This window comes from Delphinapterus leucas, chromosome 12 (genome assembly GCF_059928025.1).
Source record: "Delphinapterus leucas isolate spDelLeu-1000000601 "Yukka" chromosome 12, BTC_Dleu_Yukka2, whole genome shotgun sequence".
Taxonomy (NCBI): Eukaryota; Metazoa; Chordata; class Mammalia; order Artiodactyla; family Monodontidae; genus Delphinapterus; species Delphinapterus leucas.
The window spans coordinates 30,063,710-30,085,345 of record NC_143140.1 but is presented as its reverse complement, the minus strand read 5'-3'; the positions used below and the strand labels follow the sequence as shown (position 1 = coordinate 30,085,345).

The following is a 21,636-nucleotide window of genomic DNA, read 5'->3' as shown; positions in this document are numbered from 1 at the left end:
TTTATCTGCAGAAAGCATCATATTCTTCAGGGTAAAGGCTCAGCCCTAAAAGACTTCTCCCACCTGCAACATACACACCGGTTGTCACCTGTGCTTCTGATCAACTGGCTGTAAATTGGAGGCTCCAATGACCTCTTCCTTGGGTTTGATTAATTTGCTAGAGTGGCTCACAGAACTCAGAGAAATGTTTTACTTATTAGGACAACCAACCCTGAAGCTCTCTGAACCATGTTCTTTTGGGTTTTTATGGAGGCTTCCTTACATTGTCACAGTTGATTAAATCTCTGGCTGTTGGTGATTGAACTCTCCATCTTTAGCCCCTCTGCCCTCCTGGGAGGGCACAGAACTGAAAGTTCCAATACTCTAATCACATGATTGGTTCTCGTGGCAACCAGCTCCCATCTTAGCGGCTTTCCACAATTCACTGCATTAACATAACAAGACACCTTTATCTCTCTCTCTCTCATCACAGGAAGTTCCAGGGGTTTTAGGAACTCGGCCAGGAATAGGGTCGAAGACCCGATTTGTATTTCTTATAAATCACAGAGTCACACCTTACCTCTTTGATCACTGTTTATGTTGAGGAAGAGCAGAGTGCTTAAGAGCATGCGTGGGTACTGGGGCTGAAGTACGGCTGAAGATCAAATCCATTCTCTCTCTCTTTTTCTTGTTTTGTTTTGTTTTTTGGCCGCTCAGTTTGCGGGACCTTAGTTCCCTGACCAGGGATCGAACCTTCACTGCCTGCAGTGGAAGTTTGGAGTCTTAACCACTGGACCGCCAGGGAAGTCCCTCTGTTCTCTCATTTAACTGCCTTTGGGTCCTCCCACAAGTTGCTCAACTCTCCTGAGTCTCAGTTTCTTGATATGATATGTATTACATATGGTAGCTGCTAAATAGTTACAGAGAGTAGTTAAAAGCAGGGACTCTGGAGCCAGATTCTGTGACATGGACTCCTGTTTCTGCTCCTAGCTTTGTGACCTTACCCCTTTTTTATTTTTCAGTTTCCTTATCTGTAAAATGGGGATAATTTTACCTACTTATGTGTTGCTATGAGGATTAGGTGCCTAGAATATAGTAAGTTGTCTATAAAACGGGTTGCTGTTATTATTGCTATAAATAAGATTGTTGTGAGATCTAGATAATGCATTTGAGGAGTTTACCACAGTGCCTGACCCATAGTAAGTAATCAATACATATGAGCTATAATTATAATTTTTTAAAGACAGCTTTGGCATGTAATTCACATACCATATAATTCATCCATTTAAGTGTACAGTTCAGTGGTTTTCGCTCTGTTCACACATATATGCAACTGTCACCACAGTCCATTTTGGAACACTTGTTACTTCAAAAAGAAGCCCCTGTTCCCTTTAGCTATTATCTCCCATCCGTATTCTGGTCACTTAATATAAATTATCATTAATAAGACAAATCTGAATCTATTGCCATTCTGCCTAAGAGCTCCCCACTATCTCCAGAATCAAAATCCAAGCTTTCTAAAATGGTATATGAAATACTGCTTTTTTTTTTAATTTTTAAAGAAACTATTTTCTGTCCATCATATTTCCATTTTCTTTTTGAAAATTTTTTTTTTCTTACCCTGTCTGGTTCTCAACTGGGGGCAATTTTGCTTTCTAGAGCAAATCTAGAGATGTTTTTTGGTTGTCACAACTTGTGATGGGGGTGTGCTATAGGCATCTAGAGTGTAGAGGCCAGGGATGCTGCTGAACACCTTCTAGTGCACAGGGTAGCCTTCACAACAAGGAAATTATCCAGCCCCAAATGTCAGTAGTGCAAAATTAAGAAAGAAACCCTAAATGTATGTATACCGAATAACAGAATGTCAAAATGCATGAATCAAAAAGTGACAGAAAAGGAAAAATAGAGAAACTCAAAATTATAATTGGAGACTTTTAACACTCTAGCCTTGGTCACTGATAGTACAAATACAGAAGATCAGTAAGGATATAGAAGGCTTGAACACCATCAACAAACCTGACCTAACTGGCATTTATAGAATGCTGTGTCCAGTAATTGCAGAATACATACTCTGCACATCTGGAACGTTCACCAAGATAGATCATAAGATGGGCCATTAAACAAGTCTCAACAAATTTAGGAGAATTGAAATCATACAAGGCATATTCAGTTACCCCAATGAGATTAAATTAGGGGGGAAAACCCTCAAAATGATGCTGGGAAAAATCCCTAAATGTTAGAGATTAAATAAGAAAATTAAAAGAAACTGATGGCTAAAGAAGAAATCACTGGGAGAATCAGAAAATATTTTAAACTGTATGATAGCTTAAACAATTTGTGGGTTGCAGGCAACAACAATTAGAAGGAAATTCATAACATTTAGAGGAAAATTTATAACATTAAGTTCTTACATTTGGAAAAAATGGTTTGAAATTAGTGATATTTCTTAAGCTTCCACCTTAGGAAATTAGGAAAAGAAGAGCAAATTAAACGCAAAATAAATAGAAGGAAGAAAATAATAAAGATAACAGTGGAAACGAATGAAATAGAAAATGGACAAACAATATAGCAAACCAGTAAAACCAGAAGTTGATTCTTTGAAAAGATTGACCAAGAGTAAAAGGGAAAAATCCAAACTATTAGGAATGAAAGAAGGCCACCATTACAGAGTTTGAAAAGAATAAAAAAATAAGTAACTAATATGAAAAATTTTATGCCAATAAATTAGACAATTTAGATGACAGGAGCATTCATAGAATATAAATTACCAAAGTTCACTCAAGAAATAGACAAAAACAAGATAGGAATAGAGCAAAACTTCCTCAAGCTGATATAGAGGATCTACAAACACCATCATAGTTAATAAAGGAGCAACCCGATTTAAAAACGGGTAAAAGATTTGAATAAATACGTCACAAAAGAAGATAAATGAATGGCTATTAAATACTTCATACCATATACCACTCCACCTCCACTAGAATGGCTAAAATTAAGACCAATAATACTATGTGTTGGTGAAGTTATGTAGCAGCTGAAGCGCTCAGATATTGCTGGTGGGGATGTGAAATGGTGCAGATACTCTGGAAGACAACTTCTGTTAAACATTGAAAAATTTCTTAAAATTTATTTGTTATATTTATTTATTTTTGGTTGCATTGGGTCTTTGTTGCTGTGCGCGGGCTTTCTCTAGTTGCGGCGAGCGGGAGCTACTCTTCCTTGTGGTGCACGGGCTTCTCATTGAGGCGGCTTCTCTTCTAGGCGTGCGGGGTTCAGTAGTTGTGGCATGCGGGCTCAGTAGTTGTGGCTCGCGAGCTCTAAAGGGCAGGCTCAGTAGTTGTGGTGCATGGGCTTAGTTGCTCCATGGCATGCGGGATATTCCCAGACAAGGGCTTGAAATTGTGTCCCCTGCATTGGCAGGAGGATTCTTAACCACTGCGCCACCAGGGAAGCCCTAAAAATTTTTTTTTTTAAGTTAAAAATAAAAGTTTAGGGAATTCCGTGGTGGTCCAGTGGTTAGGACTCTGTGCTTTCACTGACGAGGGCCCGGGTTGATCGCTCATTGGGTAACTAGGATCCTGCAAGCCATGCGGCGGGATGACCAAAGTGTATTATCAAGTTGAGCATACAGTTATTGTGTGACCCAGCAATCTCACTCTTTGGTAATAAAAAGATTAAGAGTAACGAAAATATGGATGGTGGAGAAATTGGGAATTTGGGATTAACAGATACACACTACTATATATAAAATAGATAAATAACAAGGACCTACCCTATAGCACAGAGAACTATATTCAATATGTTGTAATAAACCTATAGTGGAAAAGAATCTGAAAAAGAATATATACATATGTATGTATATATATGTTTAACTGAGCCACTTTGCTGTACACTTGAAACATTGTAAATCAACTATACTTCGCTAAAAAAAAAACAAAAAAAATAGTAATGAAGGATTTCCCTGGTGGTCCAGTGGTTAAGACTCCGTGCTTCCACTGGAGGGGCCTCGGGTTAGATCCCTGGTCAGGGAACTAAGATCCCACACGCTGTGCAGCGTGGCCAAAAACCAAAAAAAGACAGAGAGGAATGAACATATGTCCATCAGTCTCTTGTACATGAATGTTGATGGTAGCTTTATTGATGATAGCTGAAAACAGTGCAAATATCTATTAACATGTGAAAGGATAAACAAGTTGTGGTATGCTCATATGGTAAAACACTAGTAAGTAATAAAATGGAATAAATTATTAACACTACCTACAAGTACAACTTTGGAACTTTGGAAAAAATTATTATATTTTTGAATATGGTATTTAGGTTGTGCCCAAGCTGTACTCTTACAGATAACCATTTAGTGTCAAAGTCTTTAGGCTATAAATTCATAGCCTTGGGCTTGCTGGGTCAGGGGTATACGCCTCGGGCAATTTAAAACCACTGTCACATTGCCCAGCAGCAAGGGTTGTTCGGACTTGCATACACACAAGCAATATGAGACCTTTTACATACTTTTCAGTTTTTCTTTTTATGCCTATGGACATACTGAGCCCAGGCATTAGAATTCTGTGGTTTATTTCATCTTGCATATCAAAGCGTGGCTGTCTGCTTTGGATCTATCTTGTTTATTAATTAAAATCTGAAGCCTTCATGGGGGTATATCATCATTCATTTCCAGGAACTGATTTCTTTATTCTTTCCTCAAGAGAGTTGGCAGTTTTGCATCCTAACTGCACTTTATTTTTTTCTCATTTAATTCCTGTTTTCCTCCAAGACAAAGGTGTTGGGGGAAACACTGGATTCCCTGGAAACTGTTACGACTCTGAAACATTACTTTTCAAGGAAGCTGAAGCTATCTAGCATTTTACATGGAATCCTGGTGTCAGTCCTTTTACCTCAAACCCCAGTGGACTGAAACTTATTTGTAACAGCGTTTACATTCAATTAACTAATCCTCTATTGCCAAAAAAAACCCCACCATGTTTTATAAGATAAATTCAGTTGTGAAGTCTGGCAATTGGATAGTTTGATTTTAAGCCAGGACTGTTCTTCTGTAGCAGTAGAAATGAAAATCATTTACGTAGAAATTTTGTTTTGCCTTTCTCTCAGGTGTGGACACCTCAAGATCGCCAGTGTATCTTGAGTACCTTAGCACAGTTACTTCTGGATAAGGACTGTACTGTGCTGGTCGGCCGCCAGCTGCGCCCTCTCCTTTTGGATTTGCTGGAAAGGAATGCTGAAGCCATTAAAGCTGGGGGCCAAGTCAACCATGACTTACACGAAAGGCTCTGTGTGTCGATGAGCAGACTCATTGGTAACCATCCTGACGTCCTCCCGTGAGTAACAGTTTTATTCTTCACATTTCTCCTTGAGGTGGTAGAACCTACTCTCTCCTGGGAAGTAAGGAGGAGTCTGAGCTGAGATGAAGAGAAAAGGGGAAATTCAGAAAGGGGAGAGAGGAGTGGTACTATTTTATAAAAGTAATCACAGCAGAAGCCATTTATCCAGCTCAGTTTAGTGACCATTTACTAGGTTTTAAGTCTTGACCATCAAGACAGGTCTGGAAAATATAACCAAGACATCTTCCTGCCCTCAAGGATTCTGTCACGTGGCAAGACATGCATATAAGGCAGATCTAAATGAGTTTTAGCTGAGGCTCTTACAGCATCCATTTCAGATGGGTGAGATTCCTGCTTGCTGGAACAGCTGAAGTGAGTGGGTTACAAGAGCTCTAGTGTCCCTTCCGATTTTCTGTAAATCTATCTACATCCAAAATGTGATAAGAAGTTGTATTAGAACTGGATTCTAATGCATTTTTCTTTTGACCTGCTCTCTTTCCAACTTGGGCTGCTTCACCCCTCAGGCAACCTCGTGGTCCCCCACTCCCACGAGGTCACCCCAATAATGCTGAACTTAGTGCGGACGCCCAGTCGGCATAGCACCCTGCAGCCCAGAACTCCTGGCCCGAGCCATCCTCCTGCCTTAGCCTCCTGAGTAGCTGGGGCTATAGGCATGTGCCACTGCACCAGGCTTTCTCAAAATGATAGGTTTGTGTGGAATAGTCAAAAGAGGCAGCTAAGTGAGTGTCAGGGGTTTTTCAATTAAGAAGATAAAGGACTTTAACTCTAAACATGAATAATGTTCTGTGTACTTAAAGGAGCATCTTTTTAAAATAATTAATTAATTAATTGATTTTGGCCGTGTTGGGTCTTCATCGCTGCGTGCAGGCTTTCTCTAGTTGCGGCGAGCGGGGACTACTCTTCGTTGTGGTGCGTGGGTTTCTCGTTCTGGTGACTTTTCTTGTTGTGGAGCACGGGCTCTAGGCACGCGGGCTTCAGTAGTTGTGGCACGTGGGCTCTAGAGCGCAGGCTCAGTAGTTGGCGGTGCTCGGGCTTAGTTGCTCAGCAGCATGTGGGATCTTCCTGGACCAGGGCTTGAACCCGTGTCGCCTGCCCTGACAGGCTGATTCTTAACCACTGCACCACCAGGGAAATCCTAATTAATTTTTTTATTGGAGTATAGTTGGTTAACAATGTTGTGTTAGTTTCTGCTGTATAGCAAAGTGAATCAGCCATGCATATACATATATCCACTCTCTTCCAGACTCCATTCCCATATAGGTCATTACAGAGGGCCGAATAGAGTTCCCTGTGCTATATATAGTAGGTTCTTTTTATTTTTTTACCCCATAAACTTATTTATTTATTTTGGCTGCGTTGGGTCTTTGTTGCTGTGCGCAGGCTTTCTCTCGTTGTGGTGAGCGGGGGCTACTCTTTGTTGCGGTGCACAGGCTTCTCACTGTGGTGGCTTCTCTTGTTGCGGAGCACGAGCTCTAGGCACACGGGCTTCAGTAGTTGTGGCACATGGGCTCAGTAGTTGTGGCTCATGGGCTCTAGAGTGCAGGGTCAGTAGTTGTGGTGCACGGGCTTAGTTGCTCTGTGGCATGTGGGATCTTCCCGGGCCAGGGCTCGAACCCGTGTCCCCTGCATTGGCAAGCAGATTCTTAACCACTGCGCCACCAGGGAAGCCCTACAGTAGGTTCTTATCAGTTATCTTTTATGTACAGTAGTGTGTATATGTCAATCCCAGTCACCCATTTTATCTCCCCCTTTTCCCCCTTGGTAATCATAAGTTTGTTTTCTACATCTGTGACTCAATTTCTGTTTTGTAAATAGGTTCATTTGTACCATTTTTTTAGATTCCACATTTAAGCGATATCATATGATATTTTGTCTTTCTCTGTCTGACTACTTCACTCAGTAGGGCATCTCTTTATATTAGTCTTCGTCAACACAATAAGTACACTTTGGCCTTCCTGGAAGTATAATCTCTAGTCTGGTCCTTGGATGAGGTAATAAGAAATGAAGGCTTGGGGAAACCATAATTTGTGTGAGCTTTTCTAAAAGAGTAGCAAAAAAAAAAAAAATGGGCCCAGTTTGATGGGACTAAAACATATACAGCGAAGTTAAAGATCACCATCGTACGAGGTACCAGGAGCTTATCCTCTGGGTTGATTGAGGATCTGGATTGTGGCCTCACTGGGAGCTTTAATCACTTAGGCGTGCTTGACTGTGGTACGGTTTCACAGGGTGTGCTGACTGTCCTGTGCTCACTCTGTAGGACTGACGCGTGAGTGACTTCAACCCCACTTCTCTTAAGCCTTAGTGGTAGAGTGCTCTAGGGCTGTGCTTGAGAATCATTAAAATGATGGATTGGCTACATCTACTTTCCCATCAGCTTCAGATTTTATGTTCATATTCAATGAATGTGAGGCACACTCCTACTTTTTCTTTTCTTTTTGCCAAGGCAGTATATTTTACTTATGTTCCCACCTTGTTGCAGAAATGATGTAATGCAGCTACAAAGGTGCCCCTGATGAAGTAACTTAAAAACAAGGAAAAAAAAAAAAAAGCACCGTGTGTAAGTGTGTGTAAATGATGAGTCAATGCATGATATGAAATGAACTATATAGGTGGTGATGTGGAATGGGATTTCGATTTTTAGTTTTAAGAAACGTAGCTGATTAGTTTGGCTCGTGCTCCACATTTCCTGTTTGGGAATTTACCTAATGTATTAGGAGTATACCTAATATATTTAGATAGGATGCAGTCATTTATTCAGGAGGTAAATATGAGTCCTCTCTTTAAGCTCTGGACCACATCATGGGGGTGAGAAAGTCAAACGTAATGAGTTTCTGTATTTGCAAACAATAGGATACAATACATTAATAGAGGTGTGAGTCAAATACTTAAGGGAAGCAAGTAAATCATTAAACTAAGAAAAATGAGTGTGTTATCTTCTTGGAAATTAGAGAAGGTTTCGTACTGTGCAGATTGTGGAGGAAGAGTGAGGAGTGGAAGAATGAACAGATGAGAGATGAGATGGGGATGAAAATCTAGAAAAGAGAGACTGGAGAGGAGGAACCCAGTCAGGCTGCCTCGGATCCTAATGACATTCATTTTCGGGTCCACACTTCTTTCTGAGGCCAGGGTGCGTACCTAGTTGGAGTTTCCATCAGGTATCTCAGTAGTAACAAGGTATTTCTTTTTATTCCCTTGCTTATGCTAGTTGTTCATTACTGGTCCCCCTTTCCCTAAGCTTTTTTGAGATATAATTGGCCTATAACACTGTGTAAGTTTAAGGTGTACAGTGTGGCGATTTGATACACGTATTGAAACGTTTGCTATAGTAACATTAGTCAACACATCCTTCACCTCACATAATTACCATTTTGTTGTTGTTATTTGTTCATTACTGTTTTTACATCTGCAGTCCTTGAATGCATTTTTTACTCTTTGGCAGATTCTTTAGCAGGACTCTCTGAGAACACTCCTGGTCTGTTGATGCTTTCTCTATTCTGATATACTAGTTTAGGTTTCAAAGTGCTATTTTTTTTAAAAATTTATTATTTATTTATTTTTGGCTGTGTTGGGTCCTCACTGCTGTGCGCGGGCTCTCTCAAGTTGAGGCGAGCAGGGGCTACTCTTCGTTGTGGTGCGCGGGCCTCTCACTGCAGCGGCCTCTCTTGCTGCGGAGCACAGGCTCCAGGCACGTGGGCTTCAGCAGTTGTGGCTCACGGGCCCAGCAGCTGTGGCTCGCCAGCTCTAGAGCGCAGGCTCAGTAGTCGTGGCATATGGCTTAGTTTCTCCACGGCATGTGGGATCTTCCCGGACCAGGGCTCGAACCCATAGTCCCCTGCATTGGCAGGCGGACTCTTAACCGCTGCGCCACCAGGGAAGCCCCAAAGTGCTATTTTTGAAAAATCATCTAGTTCTGTTCCTAACTTTCCATTCTTGTGTTCCCGGATTTCTTCAGCTGTAGCTTTGTAGATGGTTTCAGATGGTTAATACTACATTATGTGTTGATTTTTTTTTTCCCCTTAGTGTTCTCTCAGGAGTGTAACCTTACTTTTAAGTTCTGATTGTACTTTACTCTTATATTTTGCATCTTCTAGTTCTTTGTTCTTTTAGTTTGCTCCCCCTTTCTTGTTTCTCCCCTCTCCCTGGTCCTTGCGAGTCCCTTTAACACACTGTCCTTTCAACCATGTCACGCAAATCTTGTGGAAACTGCCTTTCATTAATGATGAGGACTGCAACAACCACTCTCGCATTTTATTGGCATTGTCTCCAACCCTCAGAGGTTAGGTGTTATTCCCATTTTCCAGATGAGGAGACTGAGGCTCAGGGATGCTAAGTAACTTGCCCAAAGTCCCTTTGCTAGAAAGTGGCAGAGCTGGGATTCAGTCCTAGGTTAGCTGCTTCCAAAGCCCATGCTCTTTTTTCTACTTTGTGGTGCTGCCCACTCATCCTGTTTGAGCCATTCATATATTTGTTGACTGATTTACACAGAACTTGATCTGAACAGCATGTTATAGCTAATGATTATATTTATACTCCCAGGAAGGAAAGAATACAGCAGTCCCCCTTTATCTGTGGTTTTGTTTCCCGTGGTTGCAGTTACCTGAAGTCAATCATACCCAAAAAAATTAAATGGAAAATTCCAGAAATAAACAGTTCATAAGTTTTAAGTTGCATGCTGTTCTGAGTAGTATAATGAAATCTTGTGCTGTCCTGCCCGGGATGAGTCATCTCGTTCTCTAGCATATCCATGCTGTATTTGCTACCTACCCACTAGTCACTTAGTAACCATCTGTGTTGTGGTATTAAAGTGCTTGTGTTCAAGTAACCTTTATTTTACTTAATAATGGCCCCAAAGCACAGGAGTAGTGTTGCTGACAATTTGGATATTCTGTGCCTGATTTATAAATTAAACTTTATCATAAGCATGTATGTATAGGAAAAAAGTGTGTATAGAGTTCAGTACTATCCGTGGTGACAGGCATCCACTCCGGGTCTTGGAACCCATCCCCCGTGGATAAGGGGGGACTATGGTAATCACCTAAGTTCCTTTGGGTTGTACTGGGTTAATTTCTTGGCTTCAATTTTGCATTTGCTGTCAGTTTGTCCTGGACATGTGGATCCACATCAGTGCTATGTCTTTGATTGGGAAGAGCAATAATAGGTGGGCCTATTAATGGTCTTTTGTGAACAATAGCAGGTGGAATGCTATGGTAGAGCATGCTTCATGTGTAAAGTGCTGTATATATATGTACAGTCATGCTGAAATCAGGCTGGCATAGAGTGGAATGAGGGACCAAAAGTAGTTACGCTTTTATAAACCTCTGCTTCAAAACTGTGTCCGGGAATGTTGTAAGGGTAACACACATTTAATTTTAGACTTTTTTCCCCCTTCAAGAATTATTTTACTTATTCTGGCGGCATTCTTCTGAGGAGAAGAACATCCTCTTTTAATTACAAAAGCAATATGTTCAGGTAACACTCAGTAATACAGAATCGTAAAAAGCAAAAGGTCCTCTCCACCCTGAAATCCTACTCTCCAGAGATAACTGCTATGTTTGGTATGTTTCCTCCCAAATCCCTTTTCTTTTTCTTACTCTTGCACCCATCTGAGAGTGTGCACACTGATATATTTATGTGCACACATTTAAAAATTAGCTTTATTGAGGTGTAGTTTATATATCACGTAAGTGTACAATTCAATGGTTTTTAGTATATTCACAGGTATGTGCAACCATCCCCACAGCAAATTTTAGAACATTTGTGCACATATTTTCAAAATAAAATTTTAATAAAATCTGAACATTTGACTATATACTAATTTTAATAAAAACACATAATTTTTAACTTGCATCTTGTTTTTAAATTTAGTCACATATGGACATCTTTGCATCAGTAAATAAAGTTTTAAAAGTTGTGTAGTATTTTACCACTTCTTATCCGTTTGTTGGGCAGTTAGGTTGTTTTTGAATTTTTGATGTATAATGTGACATTGAACATCCTTGGATATGAAAATCTGTGGATCTGCCGTGGGAGTTAGGAGTGTGGATTTTGGAACAGAATGGTGGTATTTTAGTAATAACACATATTTATACAGGCTTTAGAGTATTTAAGTAAGTAGATAAACATTATCTTTTTAATCTTTGTACTGTGACATATTCAGGCACTGTTAGTCCCATTTCAAATCTTTAGAGGGATTAACTAAGTTAACTAAGTTGTTCTAAGTGTCAGAGCCAGAACTGGACCACAGGTCTTACCTCTAGCTGCTGAGTTCCCCAAGTAAGTGGCTGATCCAAGATTAGACGTTTAACTGGATAGTGTTCCTTGTTGCATTTTAGACCTTACAACTCTTCGTTTTATCCCAGGAAAGAGACCATTCTCCATAGACTTCGAATATTCTCCAGGGAAAAATCTGATCATGTTATTCTCTGCCTAAGTACGCTTTACTGGTCCATCCATCACTGCCTGGATCAGAATTTTAGAGCACTTTCTGAAAATGATGGGTCTCTAGAGAAAAGGGTGCTGTAGTCACCTAAGTTCAGGAGGGAATATCAACCCATCCTCCTTTTGTATACTTGCATTGGACCACAGCCTGTTACCCCTATAGGGAAGCCTTCTACTACACAGGTTTACAGCCATTGCCAGTCCACTCTGTTCATTTCCCCGTATCCTCAAAGACCTCTTGGGTCGGGTTGATGACTTGGTTTCTGCTTATCTCCTACATGTTTGTTGCTGCCCATTGGTTCCACGTGCACTGCCAACACCAGCTGCCCATGAGCTAGTGGACGACCAGCCTCCCACACCATAGCTGCCATGTCTCTCTTCCAAGCCACAGCTGAATCTTTTTTTTTTTTTCTGGCTGTGCTGCTCGGCATGCGGAATCTCAGTTCCCCAACCAGGGATTGAACCTGTGCCCCCTGCAGTGGTAGTGGGGAGTCCTAACCACTGGACCACCAGGGAAGTCCCCACAGCTAAATCTCCTGAGACCCAGTTGTCCAGTCTCCTTCAGAATATCATGAGCGTTAATGTACAAAGCCGTTATTCCTGTTGGCCTGGCTTGCTCATTGAAGTCCAAGCCTTCCCACCCATCTCCTGAATTCTCACTTTGTATCGTCCCACCCAGCTGACATCCAGGCCTCTTCCCTCACCCAAACCCTTTCCCTGCTTGTGCTCCATAACCTGCACACTCTCTTGTATACTTAGCCTCTTCTCTGTTACTTTTGCTTCCTTGTCTTCACTGATTTACGGTGGTCTTGATATTGTGTTCGTGTTGGTCCTTAACAGGGAAGGGTGTCTTTAATCGAACCCTCCATAATCCTCACAGTCTCCATGTTTAGTGGGTGTCCTCCTCTCTGTTCTGTGAAGTTTTCTGGACTTTCTTGTTGCCATGACACCTGCCATCTTCTGCTTTATTTTCTGCTGCTGCTTTCTTGTGATCACTGATGAACTTCGAGCTCCTCTTCCTTCTTTGAAGAACTTGGCAACCGGCCCATCGTCTTCTTCCCCACCCCAGCTCCTGTGTCACACTTGGAATATCCATGCAGTGCTGACTCTGTTGTTCCTTGACTAGTTAATCTCCAGTGGACTTCTGTGTTCATTTCACCTATCCTACTCACTGCAGTGGTCACACCCTGGGTCTAGCTCACATCTGCACCACCACCTTACAAGTCACTGGCTCAAACGCTCTGTTCCCAGACTGCCATCTCCTATCCCACTAGTTCATTTAACACACTAGTCTTTCTTCTCACTGGGACTGCCAATTCTTTCTTCCTGTTAATCAGCTCTTTCCAGTTTGTACCTTCCTTATGTGGCTTAAAATTCTATTTTTGACCTTATGGTTGCTGTCTTTCTATTACTATCTGCTCTTTTGTCCGTCGGTTCAGTGTTCTTATCTATCGAGAAAACTCCAACTCTTGATGAATCCACTTTCTTCATGTCTGTAGTAGAGCAACTGAATCACACATCTGATTGTGGAGTTGGAAAGCCTGGATTCAGATAGCCTCTTTACACTTAGTAGCTTTGTGACCTTGAGCAAATAAACTAACCACTTCAGTTTCCTTAGCTTTACATTTGGGATAATAATACCTACTGTTGACATACTCCCTGTTCTAGTCCCACTTCAGAGTAGACCGGGGTAATGAGAGTACAGAAAGAGCTAAACCAATAGCTTTCATTGTAGACCAATACATACAGGGCACAGAGGAGTTTGCTTTGATTCCTTTTCCCACTTCCTGGGTTTCCTTCTACTCAACATGCCAAGGAGTACAGTAGAAACAACAAGGATGTGCTTCTACATCATTTACTACCTGAACATACTGAGAATCACCATGTTTGCAGTATACATAAATTCTGTAGAGTATGTTTAAGTTTTTAAAGTTTATTTTCATTCTTAAAAATGCACATACTGGGCTTCCCTGGTGGCGCAGTGGTTGAGAGTCCGCCTGCCGATGCAGGGGACGCGGGTTCGTGCCCCGGTCCGGGAAGATCCTACATGCCGCGGAGCGGCTGGGCCCGTGAGCCGTGGCTGCTGAGCCTGCGCGTCTGGAGCCTGTGCTCCGCAACGGGAGAAGCCACAACAGTGAGAGGCTCGCATACCGCAAAAAAAATGCACATACTTATTTTTATTATGGTAAAAAAAAATCATAAAATTTGCCATCTTAACCATTTTTAAGTATGCAATTCTGTAGTGTTAAATATATTTGCATTGTTGTAAAACAGGTCTCCAGACGTTTTTCATCTTGCAGTACTGAAATTTTATACTCTCTAAACAATTCCCCTGTGCTCCTTCCCCCCAGCCCCTGGGTAATCACCATTCTGCTTTCTGTATCTGTGAATTTGACTACTTTAGATACCTAATATAGATGAAATCACACAGTATTTATCCTTTTATGGTTGGCTTACTTTACTTAGCGTAATGTCCTGAAGGTTCATATATGCTGTTGAATGTGACAGGATTTACTTCCTTTTTAAGTTTACACAGTATTGCATTGTATGTATATACCACAGTTTATTCATCTGTCAAAAGACATTTGGGTTGCTTCCACTTCTTGGCTATTGTGAATAGTGCTGTTATGAACATGCGTGTGCAAAAATCTCTTTGAGACCCTGCTTTCAGTTCTTTTTGCTATATACCTAGAAATGGAATTGCTGGGCCATATGGATAAGTGCGTCATGTGATTCACTGTGTTTCAATCTGTAATTAAATTAGCATATTTGCTTTGTGGTGAAAAAAGATATGCTAGTTTTATTTTTGTGAATATTTATTTATTTATTTGGTTGTGCCAGGTTTAGTTGCGGCAGGCAGGCTCCTTAGTTGTGGCATATGAACTCTTAGTTGCAGCATGCATGTGGGATCTAGTTCCCCGACCAGGGAACAAACCCAGGCCCCCTGCATTGGGAGCACAGAGTCTTATCCACTGAGCCACCAGGGAAGTCCCTATTTATTATTAGTTTTTAAAATAAAATTTATGTATGTATATATGTATTTATTTATGGATGGATGGATGGCTGACTGCATTGGGTCTTTGTTGCTGCACGCAGGCTTTCTCTAGTTGGGGCGAGCAGGGGCTACTCTTCATTATGGTGCGCCGGCTTCTCATTGTGGCAGCTTCTCTTGTTGCGGAGCATGGGCTCTAGGTGCGTGGGCTCAGTAGTTGTGGCTCGCGGGCTCTAGAGTGCAGGCTCAGTAGTTGTGGCGCATGGGCTTAGGTGCTCCGCGGCATGTGGGATCTTCCCGGACCAGGGCTCGAACCCGTGTCCCCTGCATTGGTGGGTGGATTCTTAACCACTGTGCCACTAGGGAAGCCCCCTATTTTTTTTTTTTAAAGGAACCTCTGTACTGTTTTCCATGGAGTCACACCATGTTATCCTGCCAACAGTGCACAAGGGTTCCAGCTTCTCCACATCCGTACCAACAATTGTTAATTTTGTGTGTGGGGGCGTTTGTTTGTTTTTGGCCACGCCATGTGGCATGCAGGATCTTAGTTCCCCCACTAAGGATCGAACCCATGCCCCCTGCAGTGGAAGCGTGGAGCCCTAACCACTGAACCGCCAGGGAATTCCCTCATAGTATTCCTTATAGTCTATTTTATTTCTGTGGCATCCGTAATGTCCCCTCTTTCATTTGTGTTGTTTTTTGAACCTTCTATTCTTTTCTTAGTTAAGCTAAGAGTGTATCACTTTTCTTGATCTTTTCAAAAACCAACGCTTAGTTTTGTTGATTTTTTTTCCCTGTTGTTTTTCTAGTCTGTATCTCTGCTCTAATCTTTATTATTTCCTTTCTTTGTTAGCTTTGGGTTTAGTTTATTCTTTTTTTAGTTACTTGAGGTGTAAAGTTAGGTTGTTAGCTTGAGATCTTCTAAAATATACATGTTTGTAGCTATAAACTTCCCTCTTATCATTGCTCTTGTTGTATCCCATAGGTTTTGGTGTGTTGTATTTTTCTTTTCATTTGTTTCAAGGTCCTTTCTAATTTTCCTTGTGACTTCTTATTTGATCTATTGGTTGTTTAAGAGTGTGTTGTTTAATTTTGACATATTTGAGGATTTTCCAGTTTTCCTTCTGCTGTTGCTTTCTAGTTTCATTCTATTGTAATATTTTGTATTATTATACAAAAGTATTTTGTGTAATTTCATTACTTTAAAGTTTGTTGAGACTTGTTTTGCATCCTTACATGTGCCCTATCCTGGAGAATGTTCCATGTGCATGTGAGAAGAATATATGTTCTGCTGTTGCTGGGTAGAGTATTCTGTATGTGTCTGTTAGGTCCCTTTGGTCTATAGTGTTGTTCAAGTCCTCTGTTCCTTATTGATCTTCTGTCTCATTATTCTATCCATTTAAAGTCTGTTTTGACTGATATTAATATAGTCACTCCTGCTCTCTTTGGATTACCATTTGCATGGAATTTTTTTTTTTTAATCTCTTCACTTTCACCCTATGTGTAGCCTTAGATCCAAAGTGGGTTTCTTGTACATAGCATATAGTTTGATGCTGTTTTTTTTCTTTTTTATATCCATTCAGCCAATCTGTGTCTTTTGATTGTGAGTAAACCATTTACATTAAAAGTAATTACTGATGCAGAAGGACTTACTATTGCCATTGTTAATTATTTCCTGTATGTCTTGTAGCTTTTTGTCCCTCTTTTCCAATCTTACTGCCTCTCATGAGGATCACCTCTTCATCTTTTAAGGTGCAACCAAAGCATCTCTTCTTGACTCTCCCAGGTTCAGTTGAATCTGTTTTCTTTGTGCCTCTCGTTGTTTCTGTGACTCTCCTCCTTCCTAGATAGCAGGCTCCTCAAGGAAAGTATCTTCTTGGTTTTGTACCTCCAGGACTTAACACAGTGTCTGAAACACAGTGTGTGACTCATAGTGAGAAGTCAATAAATATTTGTTGAAAATGAGTTTATTTTCAGTAGTAAACACTTGTGATAAGTTCTTGTGGTTTTTGTTTCCTCTTAGATATCTCATGCTGCAGTTCTGGTTCCTGAACTTGAACAGAATATAATCTTAGGACTAGTGGCTTTAAGCATTCATCTGTTTTGGTTCTCAAACCATTGGGAGTTACCGTTATGTTCCGTTGTTCATTAAGTGGATATGTATACTTTGATATTCTTACCAAGCAATGAAAGTTCTTTTTCTTTCTGAAGGTTTGCCCTGAAGTATTTCAAGGACACTTCTCCAGTCTTTCAAAGACTTTTCCTAGAGAGCTCAGATGCAAATCCAGTCCGGTATGGGCGCAGACGGATGAAGCTCCGGGACCTAATGGAAGCAGCTTACAAGTTTCTGCAGCAAGAGCAGTCTGTGTTCCGGGAGCTCTGGGACTGGAGCGTGTGCATCCCACTCCTCAGGAGCCATGACACCTTGGTCCGCTGGTGCGTAGCTGTTGGGCTGTTCCTGTGCTTCTAGTGTGGGGATGGTTGACGGAGTCTGGAGTTGTGTGCATGAGGAGGGAAGGGAAACCTTTTAAAAGATGCCATTTTTGTTATGGTCCCTTTGGGGTTCTTATTCCCTTTCACGTGTCATTTCAGAGGGAAATCAGATGGTATGAGTGGAATTCCATTGTTTTGTGTTCCATTAGGTGAATTTATTTTGCCTGATTTGTGTTTTCTACCCTTCCCTGTGTTAATTATAAGATTTCCTTTTCTAGTGTTCAGTTGGCTAGCAAATTTCCTTTATTCTTTAGAATCAGCTGCAGGTTCTGAGTTTATATACTTTGGTTTTCTCCAGGTACACAGCCAATTGTCTTTCTTTGGTCACCTGTATGAATGAAGAGCACAAGTTATCATTCCTTAAGAAGATTTTTAACAGTGAGGAACTGATCCATTTCAGGTTAAGGTAAGCAGGAGCATTCCTGGAGATCTCGATGTGGCTTTACTGGGCATTAGAGTAGTTGATGAGATCCTCATTTTCCTCAGGTTACTAGAAGAGGCCCAGCTGCAGGACTTAGAGAAAGCCTTGGTGTTGGCCAATCCAGAAGCCTCCCTTTGGCGTAAGGAGAAGGAGCTGCAGTATTTACAAGGACACCTTGTTTCAGCTGACCTCTCCTCCAGGGTGACTGCTGTCTGTGGTGTGCTGCTGCCTGGGCAGCCGCCAGCCCCTGGAGAGCAGGTATGTTGACAGCAGTGGCGTGTGTGCCCTCTTCCATCCAAACACTGAGTGTGTATTTTTCCTTGGCTGGGCTCTGTGTTCTAGGTGTGAGCCAAATCGAGTTTGCCAGATTACTGTTCCACTTACAGAAGTGTTCAAGGAGAGAGTAAGAGAAATTCACCCAGGACCCTCCTCTTTGATAGTCACTTTGTCCCTATTTAGTGTGAAGTCAGAAATTGTAATGACGCCTATGCAAAAGCTTTAAACTTTAACAAAGCTCTTCCGTGTATGACCTCATTTACTTGCTACAACAGCTGTTTGAAGTTGGGTGGCCCACGTTGTGATACCATATTTATGTAAAACTAAGGCAGAATGACTTGCCCAGGACCTGTGGGCTGTCCTTTGGCAGAGATGGGGCTAGGCGCAGGTGTAACTCCCTGGCCTCTTTCTGTCAGAATATTCTCTTTGCCTGTTGTGTGAGAGGGTTGCATCTGTAGTGAGCTCTTCCCCTGCCATAGCAAATGACCTTTCCAAGAGCGTGCCTCCAGACTACACTTTGGAAGGTCTTGTAAATCAGAGTCTGGTTCCATAATCTGGGAACACTGGAAACCAGTCTGTTTTTCCCCAGCAGTCTTTAGTCAGTTGTCACTTTGTCTGATGGTCAGACCCACCCAGTTTTCTTCCTGGAACAAGTCCCGAGTCATTCCTTGATCTATCAGTTTGTATCTGGGAAGTACAAAATTAAAAAGATAAGTATAATATAGATATAAAAAAGTGCATGTCTTAAGTGATTATTCATAAACTAAATATCTCTGTCACCAGCACTGAGACGCCAGCATTTCCAAAGCGCCTTGTGTTTCCCTCTGGTCAGGAAGACCTCCCCACCTTTCTTTAACCGCTCTCCTAACATAGATTAGGTTTGGAGCATTAGAACTTTAACATAGGGAAGGATTCTGGTTGGAGTAGGCTTGATATACTGGGTGGCAGTGGCAGAGCACTGGGGCAGAAGTGCAGAATGGAGCTACAGCCCAGCCTGCCTGCCGGTTGCTAAGAGTAACAGCTCTGCAAAAAGTTCAAGAACTTCCAGCCCTGAATCTCATTTTGTCCTCACATATCTTTAGGGGACAAGCTATGTTTGAGAATTTACCATTCCTTAAAAGTTAATAATCATTGCACTTTTCCAAGAGGTCCTTTTTTCTGTGTCATATTAGGTCCATTGTTAATAAAATATGTTTAAATTGTGGTAAAATGAATGTAACGTTTACCATCTTTACCATTTTTAAGTGTGCTCTTCAGTGGTGTTAAGTATATTCACATTGGTAGCAAAGAAACTCCAGAACTTTTTCATCTTGCAAAACTGAAACTACCCATTAAACATATTGGGTACATTATTATTATTATTTTACTTTTTGTTATGGAAAATGTTAAACGTATTCCAAAGTAGAAACAATAGTGTAATGAATCCACATGTACCCATCATTCAGCTTCAGTAATTATAAATTCATGATCAGTTATGTTGCATTTATATTTCTGAATACTGTCCTCACACCATATTGTTTTGAAGCAACTCCCAGATACCACATCATTTCTTAGCTAAATGTAGGCATACCTTGTTTTGTTGTGCTTCTCAGATATGGCTTTTTTTTTTTTTAACAAGGTTTGTGGCAACCCTGCCTTGAGCAAGTCTGTTGGTGCCATTTTTCCAACAGCATTTGCTCACTTCGTGTCTCTGTGTCACATTTTGGTAATTCTTGAAATATTTAAAACTGTTTCATTATTTATATTTGTTATGGTGATCTGTGACTGGTGGTCTTTGATGTTACTATTGCAAAGATTACAACTTGGTGAAGTCTCAGATGATGGTTAGCATTTTTAGCAATAAAGTATTTTTAAATTAAGGTATGTACGTTGTCTTTAAGACATAAAGCTGTGTTGTACACTTAATAGACCACAGTGTAGTGTAAACATAACTTGTATGTGCACTGGAAACCGAAAATTTTGTGTGACTTGCTTCATTATGGTATTTGGTTTATTGCTGTGTTTTGGAATTCAACCTGCAAAATCTTTGAGGTATGCTTGTAGTTTTGTGTGTGTGTGTGTGTGTGTGTGTGTGTATAAAAGGAAAGGACTTTATGCAAACTATTATATATAGGATGTATATATAATATAAGGGAAATATATTCAGTATCCTGTGATTAACCATAATGAAAAATAATATATGTATAGCTGAAACACTTTGCTGTATAGCAGAAATTAACACATTATAAATCAACTATACTTAAATAAAATTTTTTTTAAAAAAAGAAAAAAAGGACTTAAAAAATTTCCAGAACTCTTTATTACACCTGGAAAAAATTGAACAATTTTATAGTGTATCCTTTCAGTGTCCTTACTCTCCCCTGATGGTCTCATAAGTGTATTGTGCATTCTTGATCTTAGACGTAAAATCCTAGAATATGGTAAGGTAAAGAAAAACAAAAATCCAGTCATGAGAGATGAGGCTTGCTCCCATCCCCTGTGTGTCAACTTTTGTGGCTTCTTAAAGTTTGGGAGACTTTTTCTTAAATTTGTTAGCAAGTTCCCAGAGTTGGAGTGTGGGGGAGAAAGGAAAGTGAACAAGTCAGATCCTTACTTTGGATAACATACTTGTTGTTACTGTGGATCCTGTACTACCACTTTATTGGCAGAGGTTTATGTAGAAGCCGGTGGAAGCACTGTTGTAGAAATTAACCTGTGCTCTTTGATGGGAAGACTCTTCTTGATTTGCCTTTTATTTTCCACTTGCCTCCTTAGGCCAGTAGTCGGAGTTCTTCTTGCAAACAGGAGCTGGCCTTTAGGTCTTATGTGCTGGTTGAGTCAGTCTGCAAAAATCTTCAGACCCTGGCTATGGCAGTGGCTTCTCAGAATGCTGTGTTGTTGGAAGGACCGATTGGATGTGGGAAAACTTCCTTAGTTGAACATTTAGCTGCAATGACAGGTAGAAGGAAACCCCCTCAGCTTCTCAAAGTCCAGCTTGGAGATCAGACCGACAGTAAGGTAAGTAAGAAATGGCAGATTTTGGTTGGTGAGCATACTTGTGAATATTTGCATTAAAATATTGTTTTTGCTAAGAGAATATGAGAATAGTTATTGGTCTTCCTCATAACTGAGGGGACCACGCTGTAAAACCTCAGGTACCTGTTATAACCCTGTGGAAGTTTAATGGAACTAATCGCAGGATGTAGCATTGGCTCCTCAGGTGTGTGGCTTGAATAATCTTTTTGCAGATGCTGTTGGGAATGTATCGCTGCACAGATGTCCCAGGAGAGTTTGTGTGGCAGCCTGGTACCCTGACACAGGCGGCCACAAATGGGCACTGGATCCTTCTGGAGGATATTGACTATGCTCCCTTGGACGTGGTATGTCACCTCCCTAGTAACTCGCTAATTTCTTGTCTTTGAAGAGAATGAGAATTGTGTTAATAGTGATACTGGGGGATTATTTAAACAACATAAGTATTTCATTAGAGATGGTATGTTGGTTATCTACCTAATCTGGTTTGAGTTCTTGGATTACTGGGCTGATCTCTTGCTTGATAGAAAATTATTAAAATTCTGCTTGTACTGTTTCCTTTAATAGTTGAATATGTGATCAGTTTCACAGTAGTTTTTTTTCCTCCTTTAGTTGAAAATGTGAGCAATTTCACAGACTTTCCAAGAATAGGCTTGGTGGGAAACATCTTA

The 21,636-nt window shown here is 40.8% G+C and overlaps 1 protein-coding gene across 7 annotated transcripts in view; it reads left to right on the top strand.

Moving 5' to 3' along the window:
- MDN1 (midasin AAA ATPase 1) overlaps positions 1–21,636 on the top strand; it is a 155,823-nt gene that overhangs the window by 2,688 nt on the left and 131,499 nt on the right. For all 7 annotated transcript variants that reach the window (XR_016395154.1, XM_089921862.1, XM_089921863.1 and 4 more), the window contains exons 2-7: positions 5,080–5,306; positions 16,975–17,199; positions 17,555–17,662; positions 17,743–17,935; positions 20,708–20,950; positions 21,181–21,312. Coding sequence is in view for 6 of the 7 variants with exons in the window: in XM_089921862.1 (XP_089777988.1) it covers positions 5,080–5,306; positions 16,975–17,199; positions 17,555–17,662; positions 17,743–17,935; positions 20,708–20,950; positions 21,181–21,312 (1,128 nt within the window). In the remaining variant the exon portion in view is untranslated. The remainder of the gene's footprint in view (positions 1–5,079; positions 5,307–16,974; positions 17,200–17,554; positions 17,663–17,742; positions 17,936–20,707; positions 20,951–21,180; positions 21,313–21,636) is intronic.